General features: G+C 40.4%; 1 protein-coding gene across 1 annotated transcript; it reads right to left on the bottom strand.

The window, feature by feature from the left end:
* Positions 1-5,130: 5,130 nt before the first annotated feature.
* On the bottom strand, positions 5,131-17,481 carry rai2 (retinoic acid induced 2). Its single transcript, XM_007550768.2, has 2 exons — positions 17,280-17,481; positions 5,131-9,017 (listed from the first exon to the last, which is right to left on the bottom strand). Exon 2 carries the CDS (start codon positions 9,009-9,011, stop codon positions 7,407-7,409), a length of 1,605 nt encoding a protein of 534 aa, XP_007550830.1. The 5' UTR covers positions 9,012-9,017; positions 17,280-17,481; the 3' UTR covers positions 5,131-7,406.
* Between the last annotated feature and the right edge of the window lie 4,867 nt (positions 17,482-22,348).

Raw genomic sequence — 22,348 nt, 5'->3', positions numbered from 1 at the left:
ACCTTTATGCATTTTAGATTTTTTCCTTTGAATTATTTTTGCTTAAACTTAGGACAAAATTATTTTTGATAAAGTTTATAAGTGTTTAAAATACTTGAATGACATATTTACATAACAAACAGAAACAATGGAAGAACAGAACAAATGTATTACTTTGTTTTCTAAATAAACAAACTGCAAGAGATTATAATTTGAGAGAAAATCTTTTACTTTAGAATTGAAAAACTACAATACAGAAATCAAATTTCAAGAGAATCTGAAACTAAAGTATCGATTTTATCATGCTAGTGTCGATGTGATACTGATATTGACTTAGTATCAATATTTAGCATCGATCCGCTCCCCACTAACACAGACCCAACAATGTGTTTCACGCCTATGAGAATGCAGCCTTAAATTGTTTCCTGAAAGTCTTGCTCTCTCTCGCTCCACCGCAGCCCGACGCTCATCTGACGACATGTAGACGATACGTTTTCGCTTAAATGAGTCTCTTGAACTTTTGTGCTTCCTCTGACTTGATTTTCAAACACCTCACTCACCGTTTATAGCTCTCGTCTTCTTAACTCTGTCTTCGTCACTCAGCAATGACCTGCACACCGAAGAGTGTTGTTTTCAACAACTCTTACTAACGGTGTGTTCACAGAAAAAAGATCAGCGTGTGGATTCCGGTCACCTTGATTTCTCGGAGCATCTCTACCTTTTTCGTGTAGTTCAGTGTCAAACTCTTTTAAGTCACAAGCTTTGGTTTATCAATTTCAATAAGCAGAATGTTTAAAGAATGCAGATTTGAGACATTTCTAAGGGCTTCTTATGTTAAGTTTTGCTCTTTTTGTGTGAGTGTGAGTGTGAGTGTGTGTTTTTAATCAGTCATGTTTCATGTAAGCTTGTTGGTCTGCCTGAAACCTCAGTGTTTTTACTATTGACCACAACAATCACTGTTAGCTATGTATACAGATCTGTACAGTTTTATGGGTTTAACCATGAATATCAGCAACAGAATGTACATTTTGTAGAAACGTAATATTTTAAGGAAGTCATATGCATAAGATAGAAATGTGAAGCTAAAAAAAGGGGAATGGGGCGAGTATTTAACAGTGGTTTCTGGTCTTTTTTTTTATACTTAACGCAGTGCTTTTAGTTCACTTTCTTCCAGTTCTAGATCCTGCCTTGCTTTACCTATGACATTTCTCAGGTTCATGTGGTCTTTGTTAGTAGAAACTTTTGTAGCATAATGTTTATAATACACCTATTAAAAAAAAAAAATTTTTCTCCCGTTACCCATTCCCCCCACGTTAAAACTTGTGCCATATTATATTCAACACAGGACGGAAGTGCTGTCGATTTTCCCTCTCGCATCTTCTCTAAAGTACTTGAAAAAAAAAATCGATTTTGCAAAACATCACTTGTCTATTATGTCACAGTAGATAAAGGATGTGTTTACGATGTGTATTTTTTTTTTCTTTTCTATAAAGAAATTACAACCATGAAGCTACATGTGCTTTTAATAGCTACAAGGGATTGTTTAGACTAATGAGGGATATTCAGAAAGGAGAAGTCTTTGATTTACTGTGTCTCAGTGTGGATGTCTTTGATTTGGGTTTATAAATCATTCTTTTTGATGGGTGATTATGATTTTATTTTATTTTTTTAAGCAAGAATTCGACACAAGGTAAAATTTTCTTTGATCAACTTTTTGATTCCCAATTCCTTCAGTCTGTAAGTAGAAGGCTCTAATATGAGTTTGGTTAGCTATACCGTAAGTAAATGGCGGCTTTGGACCAAAATGGCCGACTTCCTGTGAGGTTTGGACCATGGTTTCAAGAGACTTTTTTGTAGGTCTTAAGAAATTACATATGTGTACCGAATTTCATAATCCTCAGTCAAAGCATGGCTTGGGGCTTCCCATTTTACTGCGTCTAGAGGGCACTGTGTTTAACTTAGCCCACGCTCAACAAATATGTGTATAAACATCTTTTAGGTGTTTGATTAATACCCATCATGCCTGACGCTTCAAAGGTGTATCATGTTGATTAGAGGGTCAAATTAGGACCTTTCAAAGCAAAATGTTAAATTTTCTGTTGTCACGAGGCGGGGCTTGGGTCAAATGTCACCATTTTACCACTGAGTTTTGTTTGGGACCAGATGAGGATCAGTCACCGCAGGTTTTGAGCCTCTGCGACTTTCTTTGTTGGAGTTGTTAGAATTTTAACATTGTTTTTAGCAAACAGTCAAAGTTTAAGATCTGGCCACGCCCCTTCAGCATGCGCGAAACGTCAGGATTTTGATAACTTTAGATCCCCCATGCCTTATGAGCAAACCCACCAAGTTTCAACATCAAAAACTTTAAGATGAGTTTGATGAAATGGAGAGTGTAAGCGGCCAGAACGGGTTCAAAACTGCAAGTTCAATCCAAGATGGCTGATTTTTTTTGTTTGTTATAGTCTATGGACGCAAGAGACATTGTGTTATCCAGATTTGATGCATTTCAGTTCATGGTCCTGTTGGAAAACTCAATTATGACAAAGTGTCAACTCAAGTTGAGGTTCATTTGAAGGATGTTTAGGAATTTTCCATCTATTATTCCAATGGCCCCACCAAACATTGGTGGGGCTGTATGTATATCTTTGAGCTCAAACTCGTGCACCAAATTCATGTATTCAGAAATCACTGAAATGTAATTTCTAATCACTAGATCACCCTGGAAAAAAAACTACAGTTCAAATGCTTTAAAAAAAAAACTCAAATTAATTTGACATCTGCATTGCTGATGATGAGTCTCTGTAAACTTCTGAGTAGCGCTGTGGAAACACAAGCTTGAGAGGCGGAGACGGGCCAGAAATCTGTTTTTTACATGATAAATAGAGTAAGGAAATTCCCCATTAATCTAAACGTGTCATCCGCCATTTAGCCTAATGTAAATACTTGTACTTGCTGGGGGATCAACTCATCTGCCGCATCAGGAGAAGTACATTGATTACATTACATTCAGCCGTCTCGCATCCTGACTTCTGACTGAAGACACCGTCAATATAAACATGCGTCTAAACGATTTGACAACAAATCAGCGGCTTTAATAGATTATTCAAATGAATTGTATTCATTTTGACACGAGGACTTTGTGAAACTCACAAACGTTTCCTGGCCGTTCTTGCAGTTTCACCAGACGGTGCTCCGTCATGGACCAGATTGTGGAGTTTGGGAATGTTGCAAGAAGTTCATTGAGGAGGATGTTTTGATTCTAAATCTCGTTCATGTCTGGGATAATGGGTTAGACAGTGTGAGACGGAGACGGCATGCCTCGATGTTGGACTTCCTGTACAAGATGTCTTCCAAATGGAACAATCTGGAGGATTTATTGAGAAAAATGACTCTGCAGAGTTTTTCTGCTGTCTATCCTTGTATTTCCTGCAGCATGTTAGTCTGGTCTTAACAGTCGTCGCACATGTTGCCCAATGTGGATTAAAGCTCTGCACCGGTGGCAACATGCTTCTGCAGCACATTAATCAACAGAGCACAATCCTTAAAGGGGCAGTATTATGTATTTTCCAACCACATAGTATCATTTTACCGTTGGTTGTGTGTATATATATATATATATATATATATATATATATGACTTAAAATAAATTTAACTATGCAGTTTAATGTTTTCATATTCAAATTGGGCCTCTGTCTTTTTAAAAACTTCCACTCTTTCTGAAACTCTGCCTTCAGGAAGTCATCACAACATGGCTCCTCTATTAACCCTTTAGCAACGTTTCTACCAGTGTTTCTCTGAGGAGTAGCCCGTTTAATGAGCTCAGCACATGTTCAGTTTGACCAGATGTTTGCTAATTGCAGCTGGCTAGTCTGAAGGAGCTGAGGGGGAGAGTGGTTGGGAGCTCAGAAACTTGAAAATTGCAGCTCAGAGGAGGAGCTTCGTCTTTGAAGGCGGGGCTAGGTCCACCCAGGGGTTTTGAACAGCTGAGCGGTTGCCACGGGAGACTAGAGAGGCAGGATTATGTTAAATCGACTTTTTTGAGCTTTACATCATGTTACAATGTTATTCCTTCATCAACAACATACCTGGAGTGTTGCTTTGGTTCATGTTTGAAAAATCCTTCAATCGCTCAGCTCGATGCTCTTACTAAACTGGAAATGTCTTACATCAGTTGTTATAACTATGATGACTGAGAGGCCATTGCAGTGCAAAACAATTATAGCTACCCACTTTGCTTTGATGGAAACCGTTGCTAAGAGACGATGACCTTAAGTACATCTACCTCCTTTTCATCTCCATCGACCCACTAATTTTACTGCCAGAGAAATTTCAGCTAGTCCGACATCTTCAACTAAAACATTAATGTCCAAACCGTTTGCCAGGGATTTTTTTTTTTTTTTTTGCAATGTTTTCTACCTGCTTAACTAGAAATGTCTTAGTCATTTGCAGTTAGCTAACATCTCCCATATTAAGAATATTTTGTAGAGAACCTTCTAAAAGTGTGTTTGCATCTGCACCAACTAATGTGCTCCAAAAGCCCAAAATAAGCTGAATTTCAATGAATCGCATCTGCTCTCTGATCACTCTTGCTGTTATTTTAAGTGTTTATGTTTTCTCTGTTTTTTGTTTTTTTTTTCTCCGTCTGGCTTGATGTTCTGTTTAGCTCTAACACATTCCTGGAGGAAGGTAACAGATGAGATTCTTCCTCTAAACATTCTTCCTCTCCTGCTATGAACTTTTTACTTTTCATTGACATTAAAAAGTATTCCTACATCCCCTCCTGTATTTTTTTGTTCGCGCGTGTGTGTGTGTGTGTCTGCTACATATGACTTTCTATTTTTATATTTCTTGTTTGGGTTCTTTCAAGGTTGCTATATTGTTAACCCCATCTGTTTGTCTGTTAGTGATCCATACATCTTGTTTTTTTTTTGTTTGTTTTAAGTTTCCACAACTTCTTGATTCACACTTAAAATGTAACATGAATGAACTCGGGACATTTAGGCATGTCGACAGGTGAAATGAGGAGAAATCCCAAAGAAAGAATCAAGTCGACACACTAAACGGCTTGAAAAATTTAGTTTGCTCTCATATAAAAAAAAGCTCACGCACACAACACATAGCAAATAATTAAATACACATTTCCACATGTGATCCTTCACCCTTATTATTATTATTTTTTTAAACTGCAGCCATGAGGAGAAGTAGAGAGACTGACATAAAAATGCTGTTGATAATCCCTCACCTTGTCTCCTGGCTTGACCATCTGGAACATTAAAAAAACAAACAAAAAACACACATTTGCATAAATAAAAAGGTGCACAAATAATAAATTAGAGGGAGATCCAGTCCATGTAAAGTGATTATTTCAAAGCCGCTCTCTTCTGGAGAGGAACGCAGGCGTCAGATATTCTGGGATTGCTGAGGAACGGAGACACAAATATAGAGAAACGGAAAAACGTGGAGCTTCAAGGTATTTTCCATCTCAGCTCATCCAGACAGTCTGCATGTGGCTGCTGTTAGTTCTTGGCCTGCTGCTAGTCCGTTTTACACAACCCCATGAACTCATCATAAATGACGAGGGTGACGTTTCGGCGGAGCGGCCGGGCGTTTTTCAACTGAAAACGATTACAAAGTGCACTCAAATCAACGACACGCTCCACATTCACAACTCTGGTCCTTACCACGGAGAGAAACAACAAAAACAAGGAAAAAAAGCGACTTTTACATGACATGTTGGGTAAAAGAAAGCAGGATGTTGTCAGATCAATACTAATAATGGACGAGTCACATACAAAACAAACACGCACAGTTTTTTTTTCTTTCTCCACTAATGTAAAGGAAATACTTTCCGTACTGTGGAGGTTAAATAAATGTTAATAAGTTAACAAACAGTAAGGTGTTACAGGCTTTTACATGTATGCCGTGAGGCATTTTATCAGCTTTGGCTACAGTATCTGCAACGTATTCAAACTCCTTGAAATGTTCCACATTTTATCAAGTTAAAACTGCAATCTTTGATTTGTTTTTAGTGGGGTTTTATTAGATAAACCAACACAAATAAATACAAAATTGTGAAATGAAAGGAAAATTTACATCGTGACGATCTTTTTTTTTTTTTTACCAAATGTACTCTGTTCCAATCAATCTGAACATACATTCCCCACCATAAAACATGGTGGTGGCAGCATCATGATGTGGTGATGTGATTGGGAAGCTGGACAGAGGTTAATGGGGAAACAAATTAAAATTAAAAGAGGCAAAAACTGGGAACAAAACGGGATCAAAGACTTTTAAATAAGTTGTGACTTTAGATATCTGCATGCCACACTTTTCAGATTTCTTTTATTGTAAAATATATCACCTTCCTAAAATAATGGCCTATGTCGATTTTTTGTGTGTGTGTCAAAAGTGATGTCTTTTTTTTTTACCTTTTCAAAAGAACCCTTTATATTTCTTTATTTTGTTGACAAAATCTCCTGGCAAAAAATGGCCATTATTTTAGGAATATTATTTTCCTTTCACTTTGCAGCTGAGAGCTGTTTTGTGTTGATTGATCACATAAAATCCCAATAAAACAGACTCTAGTTTGTGGTGATAAACGGACAAAATGTGGAAAAAAAACAAAACAAAACAATTAAAATACGTTCGCAAGGCATCGTGACACAACAAAAGCAGCTCTTATTCCCACCCACCCCATTAGTTTTCCCTGCGTTCCGATCAACTCACGGATTAAAAGTGAAAACCATTACAAAAGCCTTTGCTTTTCAGGAAAATACGAAGCCATCTTGCTTTGCGACTGTCAGATGTTGGCAAGATTTGTCCAATGAATTTACGGCTGCGGTCTTTGCTAAGTCTTCGTTAGCCTGTCGTGCTAAATCACCCCGACCAATCAGGAAGGAGCGCTTCGCTCCAGTGAGCTTCGATGTCAGTGGGAATTTCCAGTGACATGTTTGAACAGTCTTGGTCAAACCAGTATACACCTTTTTTTTTTTTCAGGTTTTCAGTGCACTTCTATGAAAAACGTACATGTGGAACGGAAAGCTTGGACGGAGGAATGGGAGCCGTGCCTCTTTACCGTGCCTGAAAGGGATTGTTTGGGTTTATGTGACGTGTTACAAAATCGACGTCTCCCATTTACTGAGACACACACAATGAGTGAGAGAAGCTGCCATACACAACACATTTCAGTATAATAACACAACGTATTCTCACGCATTACTAAAGAAAAAAACACAGCAGTTCAGAGAAATTTAATATCTCACACAGAGCTTTGCTTTCTGAGCCAAAGCTGCTCTCTGATTGGACAGATGAATGTTTGATTCTCAGTGCAGAATGCCCCTCATGTGAGTGTTATATTATACTATCAGGGGAGATGGTGGAGCCATGCAGCCATTAATCTCCCCTCTCCTCCCTCCTGGGAGCCCTCTCACTTCCTAGGCAGCAGCGCAGCAAGTCTCTGCTTCTTAATTGGGAGGAAGTGGATCTCCTGGGAGCTGACCTTCTTTAGCTTGATGGCTCTGTTTTTAGTGACCTTTTTATGGGGGTTGTTGGGATCTTGCTCCCCGTGAGACGATGACGGCATGGCGTAGAGTTGCTGCAGGGAGGCCCCCTGGCTGCCATCCCGTTTGATGGAGAAGTTCTTGGTGGAGACCCCTGAAAGGCCTTTGATTTTCCCACACAGGATGGCAGGAATGGCGTCCTTCATGGAGACGATGACCTTGGCCGTCTGCGATGTGCTGACTATCTCCAGGTTCCCGGCTCCGCCGAGAGACGCCTCCTGGTTCAGAGAGCTGGATCCAGCGACGCCGGTGTCAACCAGCCACTTGTGTTGCCGGCTGAACTCCAGTGAGGTCAAGCTGCCCAGGAGTTTGGAATCTAAACCCGGCGTGCATTCGACACCCAGTGACAACGCGGCATTGGTGGCGCCTTGGCCAGACTCTAAAGCTACTTTCTTCTCTGACTGGACACACTTTTTCCTGACGCTGGGCACGGACAGATCAAGCACGTTGTCCTGGTGAGGACTGGGATTTTCCTGTTTTGGTTCGATCGGACACGCCCTGACGGAAAGGTCCAGGACCTGTCCTTCCTCTAGAGGCAGTGAGGACAGGGACGCGTTCTGTGGCTGTGGTTGAGGCGTGCACTTCTTTGAAGATAAAGAGGGAGAGGTAGTATCTCTTGGTGACGTCTGAGTGCTTTTATTCACAGTGCAAACTGGTTTTGGCATGCTCCCTTTCGAGTCCTCACTTTGAGCAATGGGGATCGGGATGGGGAGAGGGACAGGCAGAGGCACTGGGAGGGGAATGATCACAGGATAGGGGACTAAGAGAGTGGCAGGGGGAACCAGAGGAGCCAATGGGGAGGTGTAGGGAGGTGTAAGGGGAGGAAGGGGGAAAAAGGCAGAGCCTGGGGACTGACAGGCAGAAGATCCTGCCTGAGGAGGAAAAAGATCCTGCAGGATGGCTGCAAATGCCGGATTTTGCAGGAGGGACAGCAGGCTGGCTTCCTGTGTCTGTCCAGCTGCCTTTGGGTCGATAGCTGGAGGCAAACTGAACGACAGAGCATTCTGACACAGGACATTGTTCTGGAGGGGCAGTTGCGCACAGGTGGCGCTTTGAGGGATGATGGTCGGACTCATGTGCTGGAGGACCTGCTGGTCCAGGACCAATGGGAGTGACACCGGGCTTTGGCCTGCTATCAAAAATGGCGCCGCCCCTATTTGTCCGAGCGGAGGCGCGGCCGCTCCGGCCATCTGGAGGTGGATGGGCAGCATCAGCGGACTCTCTCCCAGACACACCGGGTGGAGGAGGGTGGTGGCCACTTTCAGGGCCACTCCTCCAGGAGACTCGGCAGCGGGACCGACCACCGATGGCGATGGATCGTCTATGTGGTTAGAGAGCCCTCCTTTGGTCACGGAGTCACCGGCAAGAGAGTTTGCTCCGTCTTCCACTTTACCAAGGACTTCCCCTCTTCCCTCCTCAGCATCATTCTGCGGCTGTGCTTTGTTCAGACGCACATCATCGTTGCCTTCCATGATGGTCTAAAATGGTGAAAAATATCATGAAGTTAGTTAGTTCTTCCTGGTAATCCAGAAACACAAAAACCTGAATGTTTGATGATCATGACCAGAGCTTCAGAACTACTTGTGTTTGTTCAGTAGATCAATGTGGAAGCTCACTCAGTAGACAGTTTTTTGTGTATTGTCTCTAATCCACACCGGAGCAAAATCATACATACATAAAGGCTCAAATATAAACATTTACTCTCAGTAATAATTTGGACGTCCCTTAACAAAATGCCTATCTTCCACACAGTTTTTGTAGGCAGTTTCATTGACAATGATTGGCATAATTCTGACTACATATTTGACCCCATTTCTTTTTGGAAATGCAGTTTAATTTAAATGGGCTTGTTTCCTGGCATAGACTTGGTCTAACTTTAAGCTAGCTAAGCTCAAAGTTAGCCAGCTACATCTATTCCAAAACCCAGTGGTTTGGTGTGTGTTTTGGATCAGTCGTGTTGGAACACAAGTTTGTACAGGTGTCCAACTTTCAACCACCTAGCTGTTCAGGTGAAACATGTAAAGGCCCCTCACTACCCCAGGCACTGTCTGCCAATGCACCAGGGAAACAGACAATGTTAAACTGCTTCACTGTGACCATTACACTGGTGGTTTTCATTTAATGGTAGACTCACTCCTTGGTGGTTCCTGTTGAACTTACTTTACACTTTTGTGTTCCAAGGAGAAAACGATACCAAAACACAACTTAAAACTGGTTTTAGAACAGATAATGCAAACTATACTGTAATGGCCCCTATTGTGCATTGTGCTGAGTCTATGGCAGGAAATCACCCAATTCACATGAACTTGACCAAGATCCCTAGAAAGAGTGGTCAGATAAAGTGGCCCAGATTCAACATTTATCCAAACATTAGTAGGGATAAGAGCTCCACAACTGAATCAGAATCCCGACAAATCAAACGTTTTAATGAAATTGAAAGTGGGCGTGGTCAAACTGCTCTACAGCGCCCCCTAAACTAAGATAGGCTGAACAGTACTTTGTAGAGATCTGTAATTTGGTATATAGGTAGATCCGCACCCTGCTCAAATCAAGAAAAAAAGTCTCTTTATAGAATGTCCTAAAATATACAGAGAGGCAGCCATTTTGAGTCAAAGGGCAATTTTTGGCCATTTTTCACTTTTATTCCCCTCAAACGGTAACAAACTCCTCCAAGGGATTTTTACCTACAGTTTTCACCTTCAGCCAGTAAGGAGTGATGGGAGTTTAAAAGTTATCAAAATGTTGAGTTTTTCATTAAAGGGATTTTAAAAATCACTTTATTGTGATAAAAACACACTTGCTCTTATAGGTTGTCCTATTTTCTTTACATAATTTGATTGCATTTTTTTTTACAGTATTCAAATGTTGTCTAAAATAAGCGGTTAAGTAAAAAATCTGCAAAATGTGCCAACATTTTTTTTAACCTGATTAATAGATTAATTTCCAGAATAATCTATTACTAAAATAATCTTTAGCTGCAAATCTACTGCAGCTACATGTTCGAGGGTGTGAAAACTTTCAAAAGGCTTTTACTGGGTTGTGTTAAAGCATGCTCAGGGATGTTTTCATGCATGAATGCAGGACAAGATGACCGAGCCACCATCTGCTTCCAGAGTAATCCATCAGAGCCTTATTACAATGTCTCATCTATGCTACAGAACAATATAAAACCAGCCTAAGGGAAACATGCCTACTCCTCTCTGCTCACTGAGGCAACACGACACTACATGAAAGCTGCATGGAGGAAGAGAAGGGTCACGGTTTTATTAGAAAATTGAAACTGCGTGGGCGTATTTAGCGGAGTTATGCACCATAAAGGTACTGCCTATGTTGGTATGTGTCACAAACATCAAACTTTTCCCATCCTCTTTTTCTTTTCCCCAGAGCTGAACATTATCCTGCTTGCACCCATCTGCATGAATAATTGACTCTGCTGATATTGGAGTGATCATCTCTCCAAGCACCCAAGGGACACAGGGGGGACGGATGGGGGATGAGCGTCGGCGCAGGCAGGACATGTGTTGTACAGCGTTGTCATGTAGTGAGACAAAGCACACACTAGGATAAGAGTGTTAAAACGCAGCAGCAACTGAGATATCGGCTTGGACTGATGGATAAAAGTATTGATTGGAACTGGGTCAGGTTTTCCTTTGTGACCTTTTCTTGGTAAATGTTTTAACTCTGGTGGACAGGTATCTAGCTTATGTGAAAGTACTGTATGTGCTGGTAGAACTACAATAGTTTCCTCTTTTTATCTTTTTTTTTGTCTGCTTTCTTGATCATTTATTTAAACGATGATCTGGTCTAAGATATACAGTAAAATAGAGCAAAATGTGCAAGGAATTTATTTTATTTTTTTATTTATCATAAGCACAGAGCCCCCTGATGTCTGCCGTTGGATGATATCAATGAATCGTCTGAGTTACATTAACCAAAGAAGATGAAGATAAACAAGTTTCAAAAGCAGGTGATAAAGAAAAATAAAAAGCTTTACACAACCATCATCTATAAATCTAAAACGTCATGGCGTATGAGTATTTTATTTTTATTACAATGTCCTGCATGTTCAAAGCTCTTTTTTAAAACACTGTCAAGACAAAACTTGTACTTGAGGTTTAAAAAAAATGTATGAACGATGAGCCAGCTTGTCATGGCAGCACACATGCAACTAACAGACAAATGTGCCACACTCTCTGCTTTGTCCTCATAATGTCCTCACTCATTGTGCAAGTCATGGGATCTCAGCCAGGGCCAAAAGGACAGACTGTTGACTCAAGGAACCACACATTTGCTGAATAAAATCCATGGGCAAGACCCTTTTATCGTTCATTCATCACTTTCATTTTACGATCCCTTTTCATCAAAGGCACAAAACGAACACACACACACACACACACACACACACACACACACACAGAGAGAGAGAGAAAAACTGGATCTAATTTAGGAATATGAATCGGAAACGCTTCCCCCCCTCCATTATTTCAGATGCCCTGGCCTCGCATGCATTCCAGGAAATTTCAGGCAACATATTTCCTGCTTGATAAGACGGTCATGAGGACTTTGACACGATAATGCCCGAGAAAGAAGCCTTTTGCAGTCGGGACTTTAACACTGTCCTAAACTCCAGAGTGAAGACAGAGAGGAAATAAACATAACCCTCTTTTAAAAAAAGTTTTCAGGCTCAGATAAGTCAGCTATGGGAGAAAATGTAAAAGCTGTGTTAGCATTAGTCCAGATCACATGACCTGATGCTGAAAAGTAATCACCATTCGAGTGACACGTTATCAGCCGCCTGCTCTCCCCTCCTTGGGTCTGTTCACAGGTCACTGCTTTGCCTCCAGTTCACTTGAATCATGTGAGAACAATGTCAAACTCAAAGTAGGAAGTCTAACCAGCTTGCTCAAGCGATCCAAAGTACACAGAGAGGCTGTGCTCATCGCTTCCCCCCACCCTATCACTTCATCCACCTCGCTGCCTTCTCTTTGTGTCAATGTTGTCTCAGATAGGGAAGATCAAAGATGTGACATGAGCACTATTTACAGCGCCTTGCAAAGTATTAATATACCCCTATAAACCTTTCATATTTTGTCATGTTTCAACCACGAACTTTATTTGTAAGAATTAATCAAAATAATCGTAAACTCATTTAGCAATTAATTAATGGTTAACTAGACTGCACATCCCGAAAGAACACCATCAGAACAGTAATTAAGCAAAAACTGTACAAAAACATTTTCCATTTCAGGTAAGAAAACAACAACAAAAAAACAACTTCTTTGTCTGTAAATATGTTTCACCCAGAACTCCTCGACTGACATAATTTTAGCTTCACTTGGTTCAAGTTCTTTAAAAGAAATTTCTATTAATAATCTTTTGCTGTCCAATTATTAATTGGTTAATCAAAAAACAACAATAATAAGCAACAGACCAGTCCTACACTGTACTGATGCTAAGTCAAGCAGAAAGGACTGAGATGGTCACGTGTTGCTGTGACAACATGTGACATCTACAAATAAAAAGATGCGTTTTCTTTTTATTTGTAGATGCATTATTTGCTACCAATGATCAGATTCACCAAAGGAATGCTATGCTATTGCATTTTAGGTAATAAAATGTGTATGTCCTTATTTAAAATTAATTGAATAATTTATTTATTTACATTTCTATGTATTTTTAATATTGTGCAAAATAGGCTCAAGTGAAAAAAAGTCCACAGAATGTGCCGATTTCTTTTTTTATTATCCGATTATCCAAAACCTATTATTAGAAACCTAATACAGGGCAAAAGTGAAGCTCGCTGCTGCTGCTGCTAACATGTTCATGGTGGGGAGGGAGTGTGTAACTTTACACCTGACCTGTGCAGTTTGTTTCCTAGCCTATCCTACTTGTTCAAACAATCTTTTACCAAACCTCTGAGGTCTTCACACACACACGCATATATATATATATATATATATATATATATATATATATATATATATATATATATATATATATATATATATATATATATGCGGGTATATATATATATATATATATATATGTATATATATATGCGTGTGTGTATATATATATATATATATATATATATATATATATATATATATATATATATATATATATATATATATATATATGCGTGTGTGTTTGTGTATGTGTGTTTATAATATTTATGATTTTTCTTGGACTATACAGTTGGATGTATCACGTAAAATCCCAATGAAATAGACTCAAGTTTGTGCTTGTAATAAGCAAATAATCGCATGATAAAATGAGCTCGACAATTCCCATTATGATGATGAATATTGTTTGAAAAACAATGCAGTTTACAGATTCCTCATAATCCATTTTATTTATGGTTTCTGTTGTGTGTGGTTTTAATTTCTCTTTTAATTATTGTTTGTGATTGTTTCATCTACTTATTTTGGGTATTTAAAATGTGTTCAGTGCAGAGTGCTCTGATCAAAATTGGTCTTTGAGAGGGCAAACTTGCATTATTATGCTAATATGAATACTTGAAAATGTTCTCAAAAGGACAATATTATCGTTTATTGCGATAATTTCTGGAACAATTTATCATCCAGTACAATTTGTCACTGTGACAGGCCTGTGCAAGGCTTCGTTTTACATGTTGTCTCCTAGTGATATGAGACAAGTTAGCTAAATGACTTGTGTTATTCTTTCCTGTCCTGCTTGTCAGAGCAAACATGCATGTCCTTGTTGTCGCTAAGAAAAGAACAACCTGGCCCCATGTGCGCCTTCTCCGAGCTCAACCTAACTTTATTTCCCTGAAAAGCTCCAAGTCAAGTTCCTAATCTTCCCTAAATCCGATGTGCTGTTGGAACAAGTCTTCCCCCCGTTGCCACACGATAGCAGGGTTTGCAGGTCGGGCTGCTTGAAACAGTCCGAGCGTGATGCGGCTTCAATTAAAAACGTGAGCTAACGGCGCAAGCACGCAACGCCAGGCGAACCGGGAGTCAAAAACGTTTGAGCGATTGCAGAGTGTTCCTTCAGCACGGAGTAAATCAGCGGCACATTTTGTTCGTAAACCTCACACGTCATCTGCAGGCAGTCTGTGTTCCTATGCCAGAGGCAGCTAAATGAGTAAATAGGCCAGAAGAGACCAAACAGAGAGCCAAATGAGACCCCTCCCATGTCCCCTTTACTATAATCATTTCCACATTTTCTCTCTTTTTTTTCTTTTTTCTTTTCCCTGTCTCCTCGCCTCATTGATGAAATGTACGCCATTGGCAAGTCAAGAGCAGGAAGAAAACAACAACCCGGCCTCCCCCTCTTCCACTAATTTCAGCTTCGGCTGCATTAGGCTAACGCTGCAGTCTGAGAGCTTTGCAGATGCCGCTTCTTCTCTGACAGACCTCTCTCCGGCTTTGTGCTTGAGTTGAGCCAGAGGAAACAAAAGCAGCGGAGATGGCCGGAGGACGGCAGATGATCTAAAGGTCACCTCCATCAACGCCCCCCTCCGCTCCACTAGCCAATTATCCCTCATTAGAGAGACACGCAGACTCCCATCTCCTTTCACATCAGCCCAGATTATGTTTTATTCATTTCTTCCCCGGTCGATCCGCTAAATGCCACGGTGACTTCAGTTTTATGATAATCACTTAACACCTCTATTTAAAACAACTGAAATAGCCATCATTACGATCGGTGTAAGTGCCCGTCAGTCAGGCCTGCGACTCTGCATACATTTTCTTTTTTTTCCCTTTTTTTTTAAAAGGATAAATAATACTTCATGTATTAAGCAGTCCCTCCAGGAAGTTGTGATCCAAATTCTTAATTCAGGAATAATTTGCACATTTTGCACGGTCTTCCAATTTTGGCCATGTTTCCGCAAATTTGACCAATCACCTTGACGTTTTCGGTATTTCCGTATTTTCTGACCAATCGCTGCAATGCGGCAAAATTCTGACCAATCAACTCAGCCTCCCTTCTAATTTAACTTCCTGTTCTGCTATGTATCTTGACCTGCAAGATGAAACGGTAACATTTGCCTTTATTGTTTTTTTTAGGAAAAACATTTTTGAAATGTTTGTATGATTTTTTTTCTATAGCCTACTGTATATACAGTTTGTGTTAACTTGATTGACCATTATAGAATTCTTCTTTTGCATTTTTACAATTAATCAGATTATGATTTTATTTGTATTAAGGGTGCTAGTTCAAGACAGTACCTGAAAATGTTGTTTGCACTTTAAATATTAAATATGTTATGTCTTTTTTTGGAAGGGTAACGTGCAGTAATTAAAATTTGTTTTGTTAGACAATGTTATGCGCTAAAATAAAGTTTAAGAAAATTGCAACTTTGACCACAACTTTCTGAAAAAGTCGCCGCAAAACCAGTAATTTTAGGCCACAACAATCACGAAAAAACATCGTAAGCGAACTATACTATATTGGAGACTGTTTTTTCTACCATCTCAACCAGAAGCCGGTTTAAGATTGCTTACGATATGTCACATTCGAGTCACAACTTTTGAACTTTTTTCAAAAACTTTAACACGCAATTGCAAAGGGAGAAGATATATGATTTTTAAGTTATTTTTACAGTTAAGTATAAGTGAGAAGCGCAGTTTTCTCTTTGTTGAACCAGCTTTTGCTGTAATTACAGCTGTTAGAATGGACCAATCTACCCAAAGCTATTAGAGCCACATCCTTAAAGACTAACACACATAAATATGCTTTAATCTAAACCATGCCTTTGTATCTCTCACTGTAGGCTTTAGGCCATTGCCCTGCTGGAAGGTGAACCAAACAGGTTTTCTTTAACATTTAGCTTCATCTTACTCTCTCCCAAGGTTTCCCACATCATGACACTGCCACCACTATGCTGTAAGGTCAGATGTCTGGAGTGCAAGTATGGGGAATCTAGCTCCAGTCCATATCTTTATACTCTTTCCATTCCTGGTATCAATGTAAATGGGACAGAACTCGATTAACTTCACAGTTATGCACTACTTTAGTTGGTTGGGTCGCATAAAATTACACTAAAACATACTGAAATTAGTGGCTGTGTCGTGACAAAGTCAACAAAGAAGGTGCCTGGATGTGCTGTTTTCTTTCCAGCCGTGTGACTGTAATTTGTCAGAACACAAACACAGCAAACCCCAAGGCTGGCTGTTGCGACAGACCCCGACTGTGTCACTGTCGGGTTCATCCGAAGAGATTTCCTCTCCCTCTGAGCGGCAAAAGCTCCAATTTCCCCGAAGGAGACACAGACAACCCTGAGCCCGGTCTCTGGTGCGTCTGGTCCGTAAGCCGACGGCATGTCGTGAAAAGCGGGGCAGACGGAGCGCCGTGTCTGCGCACATCTCCGCACGTCGCTTTGAGGCTCCCCTGATTTTAAGCGTTTTATCAAAGACAAGGATGTCTCCGTCCTGAATAATAATAACCGCGTTATTGAGCGAAACCCCCCCTTCTCTCCCTCTCAGACGTCAAACACTGTACGCCTTATTTCCCCGCACAAGCTAGCTGTCCGCACCGTCTGAAATAACGAAATGAACGGAGCCGTGTTAGCGCTTAAAAACTAAAGAATACAGCATTAGCTTGGTGACTATTGTTCAGTAAAAAATACTAATGTCAGTTCATATTACAGCCTGCCAGAGACATCAAACCAGAAAAGCCATAGCTCACCCCGTTTCATCTTATCCCCCCTCGTCCCTCTAATGTCATTCTGCCTTCATATGACAGTTTTGCTCCAAACACCAGCGGCAACTCACCCGCTAAACAGAGGTGTACATTAGTGCCTTTCGCCTCGGACCGCTTCACTCCAATTAACAAAGAAATTAGAGCCGTAATACTCCAAAAATAAATAGATATCGTCGCTATTTATCTCTTCATTGCGGCTCCGTCGTAGCGATTCCAGACTGAAGCTGCGCACGCAGCATCGTCAGCGGCTCCCCATCCCCTCCTCCTCGGTTCTGTCCTCCACAAAGAAGAGGAGAATAATGAAGGAAGGGCCTAAAGGACACGAGGACAGCGACAACCAATAAAAAAATAATTGCACAATTCTGTAACTCTTTGCTAACTTCAATATTTTTGTTGCTCTCCTTTCAAGCAAACTTTTCCTCCAGGCGTTTCCTCCCCCCCTATATGGTGTTAATTTCAACACTTGTGCATTTTTCATTTAAGTGGACAGTAAATATACCTTTAGCCTTTAAAACATAAGTAACTAACAAAATACGGCCTCATTACCTTCTACAATTAAACTGGGGGTTTCAACAAAAAACATTTCCTACAAAAAAAAAAACTAAACTAAAAACAAAAACTATTTTAACAAAAACAAACTAACAAATAAAAACAGTCGCCAGTAAACTCACTGAAAAATCTGTCAGTAGAACTAAAGTACACAAATACTTGAGCAGTTTATTTTTACTGAAAAAAAATCTGACTTTAATCTCAGAATTAAATTTTTTAAAATTAATTATTTCCAGTTTGTCAGAATTCTGACATTTTTTGAAAAATGTCAGAATTCTAGCTGATTCTGTCATTTCTGTTTCTTTTCTTCACTGTCAAAACATTCACTTACATCAAACTTGCAATGAGAGACATCAGTATTGGGTGTTTCATGAGTTGGGTGGCAGCCGTGAGTATACCATGATAATCTGTTAAATAACTGTTGTTTCCTTTGTAAGCTATTGCTAGGCACCATCCCATAGAAATAGGTTTGGAGTTTGACAACATTTATTTTACCAGCTGACTTGGTACAAATATGATCTACTTTGCCAGTCACCAACTTTCAGTATATTCAGCACTTTACCTATAAGGGTTGTCACCCTTGGGGTCTCAATAATGTAAACTTGAATAGTTCTGGGCTATCATGAGGAAACCAAACATAAAACCTGGTCATTGGCAAACCATATAAACTGATCTCCACCTACAGTGTGACCACATACCCAGTACCCTGCTTCTGTCAACAGTGCTGACCAGTCCAGGTCCATGAGACTCCTGAAGGTGTTCTGTGAAGGGACGGTTCTATAGACGGTATCTGTTTGTCAACAACATCCAATGATGGTTGATCTGAAATATTCGGAAACAGGAGGCCAAGACAACACCTTTATCTTGTTGTTGCACTTCTATTGAATCTTCTTTACTTTGTGGAAGGACGCATTATCCAACTGAAAGAGACCACAGCCATTGAGACGTACCGCTTTCACTTTGACTGGTCTGCGCCATACAGACAACACCCTGAGAGACACTGTGCATTCTGGGACTTTCTATCAGGAAGTGGAAGTTCATAAGAAAATCTACAGCTGCAGCTCATCTGTCGGTTGGACCAGCCTTCACTCCCCGTTTACCTCAATGGCTAATCCTCAGCTGCCCAGGGCTCTGTTACCGGTTCACCATTTCTTCTTTTTGAGATCTTGACCACTGCAGACCAGGAACACAACAGACAAGCTGCAGCTTTGGAGATGCACTGACCTAGTCATTCATAGCATTTTCACTCTGGCCCCTTTCCTACCTGCTTCCCCATTTTTTGCTGCGTTTTAACACATCAGCTTAGAGGAAACAAATGCTCCCTTGCTGCCACATCCCACCCAATAGAGTGATAATCATTTTATTCTCTTGACTGGTCATAATACCTGATTGGTGCGTGATAGATCATTTTCTACTTCATAATTTTCAGAGGTTAATAACCGTGTATTCCCAATAATAAGCATCAAGAGCTGCCGCACATATTTTGTTGTCATTAGGACATGACAACAAAATATGTGTGGCAGTCTGTGTTGTGACTCAGCTTTATATATAAACCCACTGTGTACTAATGAAAACAAGCTGCAGGGAAAACCATGCCGGATCAGTTAGAGACATTTGAAGCGTATTAAGCTAACAGCATGTTTGCTTGAAGTGCAGAAAGGCCTCAGCTTAGTTGTGACGCCTTCATTTCTCTGCGCTCCATGTTGGTCTGACGGGCCGATGACAGCGGCGGGGCCGATGACATCGGCGGAGGAGAATGGAGTTTGGCAGCTGATGATGTGAGTCTGTTGGTGAACGGCCCGAGTGAGCAAGATCCCCTGGGTTTCCATATCGGTTCCAGCCAGCCTCAGGCCCTGCCTCGGGGGCCCCGGGGCCTCTCATTGTTCTGCAGGGACGCTGTTTAATACACTATAATGAGCCGCGCGGTATATCCGGGTGGCATGACAGTGACTTTGGTGTGGCTACGTCTGCAGTGTGCTTTCCTCCCAGTCGCTTTATGGAGTCAGCATCGCTCAGTTGAAGACACACGTCTCAGGTATGCGCTGAATGTGTTGTTCACATTCTTTTCTGCTTTAAGGTTTTCTTTAACCAAAAGCGGGGGCGGGGGAGATGCTTCAGACCAAATGAATGTTATCATCAGGCAAGGAAGATTTGATTAAACACACACACAATTTATTTCATTTATTGAGGAGAGAACGGTATCCAAAATAATCTGGCCTAATGAGCAAAAGTAATTACTCCTCAAACCTAAAAAGTGACCGTGCCGCACTTGGCAACAGCAGCTATCATCAATCGTTTTCCAATTACTGGAAATGAGTCTTTTACGTGCCTAACTTTCGCCGAGCCTAAATGAATTGTTTCAGGTCACACAAGATCACCTCAAGAAGATTTAAATTTGGACTAGATCAGTCCAAAGCTGCAATTTTGTCCTTTTTTTTTAGTTACTTAAGGTTGAACTTTGTGGATCTTCCAACTGCATATCACAAGTGCGCCTGAGCTTAAGTTCACATACTGAACATCACTGGTCATTCTCGCACTTTTGCCCAGTTTTTTTATTATTATTATTTTAGAATTACAAACCCAGATCGTTACAAGTTAAATTAAAGTTGTTGGTATGCACTTGAAATATATTTGGTAGGCCAACCACTCCTCATATTTTCTCCATATGTGGATAATTACTCTCGTTTGGCTTCGTTGGAGTTCCAAAGCCTTAATGGCTTTGTGGCTCTTTCTAGACCGATTGAGTTTGTTTCTCATCAACAAAGAGATGAACAGATTCATCTGTTCTTGAATCTTTTTAGATCTGGTCACAATGTGATGAAGCCTGTTGAGATCTTTGAGTACACTCCATAGTGTATGTATGTCCTGAGACATCTTCATTCTTCAGGGTCTGGTAGCAATCAAGCTTGTGTGTGAAAGAAGAAATTGAGCCAGAAATGTGGTTAATTGCTGTTTGTTCCTAATTTAGTAAGGATAGGAATTGCTTTTTCACATAATCGGTGTGGATAGATTGTTTTCCCTTGACAAAATAAAACTGGAAGACGTTACATTTACTCATATTACCTCTGCCTGATATCGCCATTTGTATGACGAGCTGAGATAATTAAAGCGTTTTCTGTTTTGAGGGTGGGATACTTTTTCATGACACGATAAACTCAGTGCAATAACCTGCAGGCCGTCTCAGCAACATACTAGAGAATCTCCAATTTGACTCCAACAGTCAAGATTTAACACCAACCCGCTGACCTTCTCTTATGTTTTCTCAAAGTGGAGTTTCAGGGACAACTTAATGTACATGTCTGGCTTTGAGTAGTGAACAATTATTATTGCTACAGAAAATGTGAAGCTTTTTTTTTTGGCACAGAAGGCCCTGGACACAAATCTTTAAACCATAAATGACAAAAAAAGTAATTAAAATCTGATGATGTTATTTTTTTTAGGCTTTCTGATTAATAACTTTGCAAAGAAGCAATAAAATAACTTTTTTTAAAAACCCACAATGATTTGCATTGTGTAGCAATGAATGTTTTGTCCCCCTACAGAGATTATCCTTGAGAAGTCTCATAAAGTTTACCATTGTTCTACTTTGCTCGTTAATCAAACTGAAAGATGAATAGAAAACTCAGTCTGGAGTCAGTGATCGCTTTGCTTTATATTACAGATTTTTCCTCAGTGAGTGACCAAGCAGGTGACCAGCATGAGGAGGGGCTACCAGGCTGCTTTTTTCTGGCTCTCTCACACACCTTCGACACCTCTGTATGTCTTCTTTCTTCAAATTGTAATAATCTAATGTAATGAAGAAAGCCAATCAAGCAGAATAAGCAGATTAGCATTGCAGGAGACAATCTGGCAAGTTTTTATTTTTTTTATTTTTATTTTTTATAGACACCATCAACAGTTTCAGCCCTTCTGCTTCACTAACAAATACATTTTCCATACAAATGTGGCAGCATTTGTATGGAAATACATAAAGACTTCCCATCAGCCTCAGAGTTGTTGCCAAAAGGCATTGCTTCAACAAAGAAGAGAGTCTATCAATGATGACATGAAAATTTTAATTCCTATCAATTCATCTCCAAACGTCTCTTTACATCTGCATGTAGGGAATGACTGGCGAACCCCATCTGCCCCTTCCCTTGACGATCAAACACATGAAAACTATCAAACCACATGAGCTGTCACTGTAACACTGGATTATCACCGACACATCTGGTGAGCCAGACGCTTAGATTGGGACACCAACCACAGCAGTATGTCTCCAGAGGGAAGCTTCAAATGTTCGAATACGTCCCTCATCTGAGCAAAAGGAATATTATATTAATGATGCTTCCTCATAGAGCAGAGATGACCTTCGATTCCTCCACCACTACAGCCTGTCCGCGCCCTGCGCCCCCGCCAAACCGCTCCCCCTCAATCTTAGTTCAACTGACATGCAAGGACCCAGTGAACAAGGCGTTTTTGTCCATTCCAAGGCCTCGTTGACATCAGCCAGAACAACAAAGGGAATTTTCTGTCCCAGCTGTGCAGCAGGAACACGGAAAAACATGTGCAGAAAGAAACGTAGGTCTTCCGCAGAGAGGAACGTGTCTCA

This window comes from Poecilia formosa, unplaced genomic scaffold (assembly GCF_000485575.1).
Source record: "Poecilia formosa unplaced genomic scaffold, Poecilia_formosa-5.1.2 Scaffold37, whole genome shotgun sequence".
NCBI lineage: Eukaryota > Metazoa > Chordata > Actinopteri > Cyprinodontiformes > Poeciliidae > Poecilia > Poecilia formosa.
This window is presented reverse-complemented; position numbering and strand designations above follow the sequence as displayed.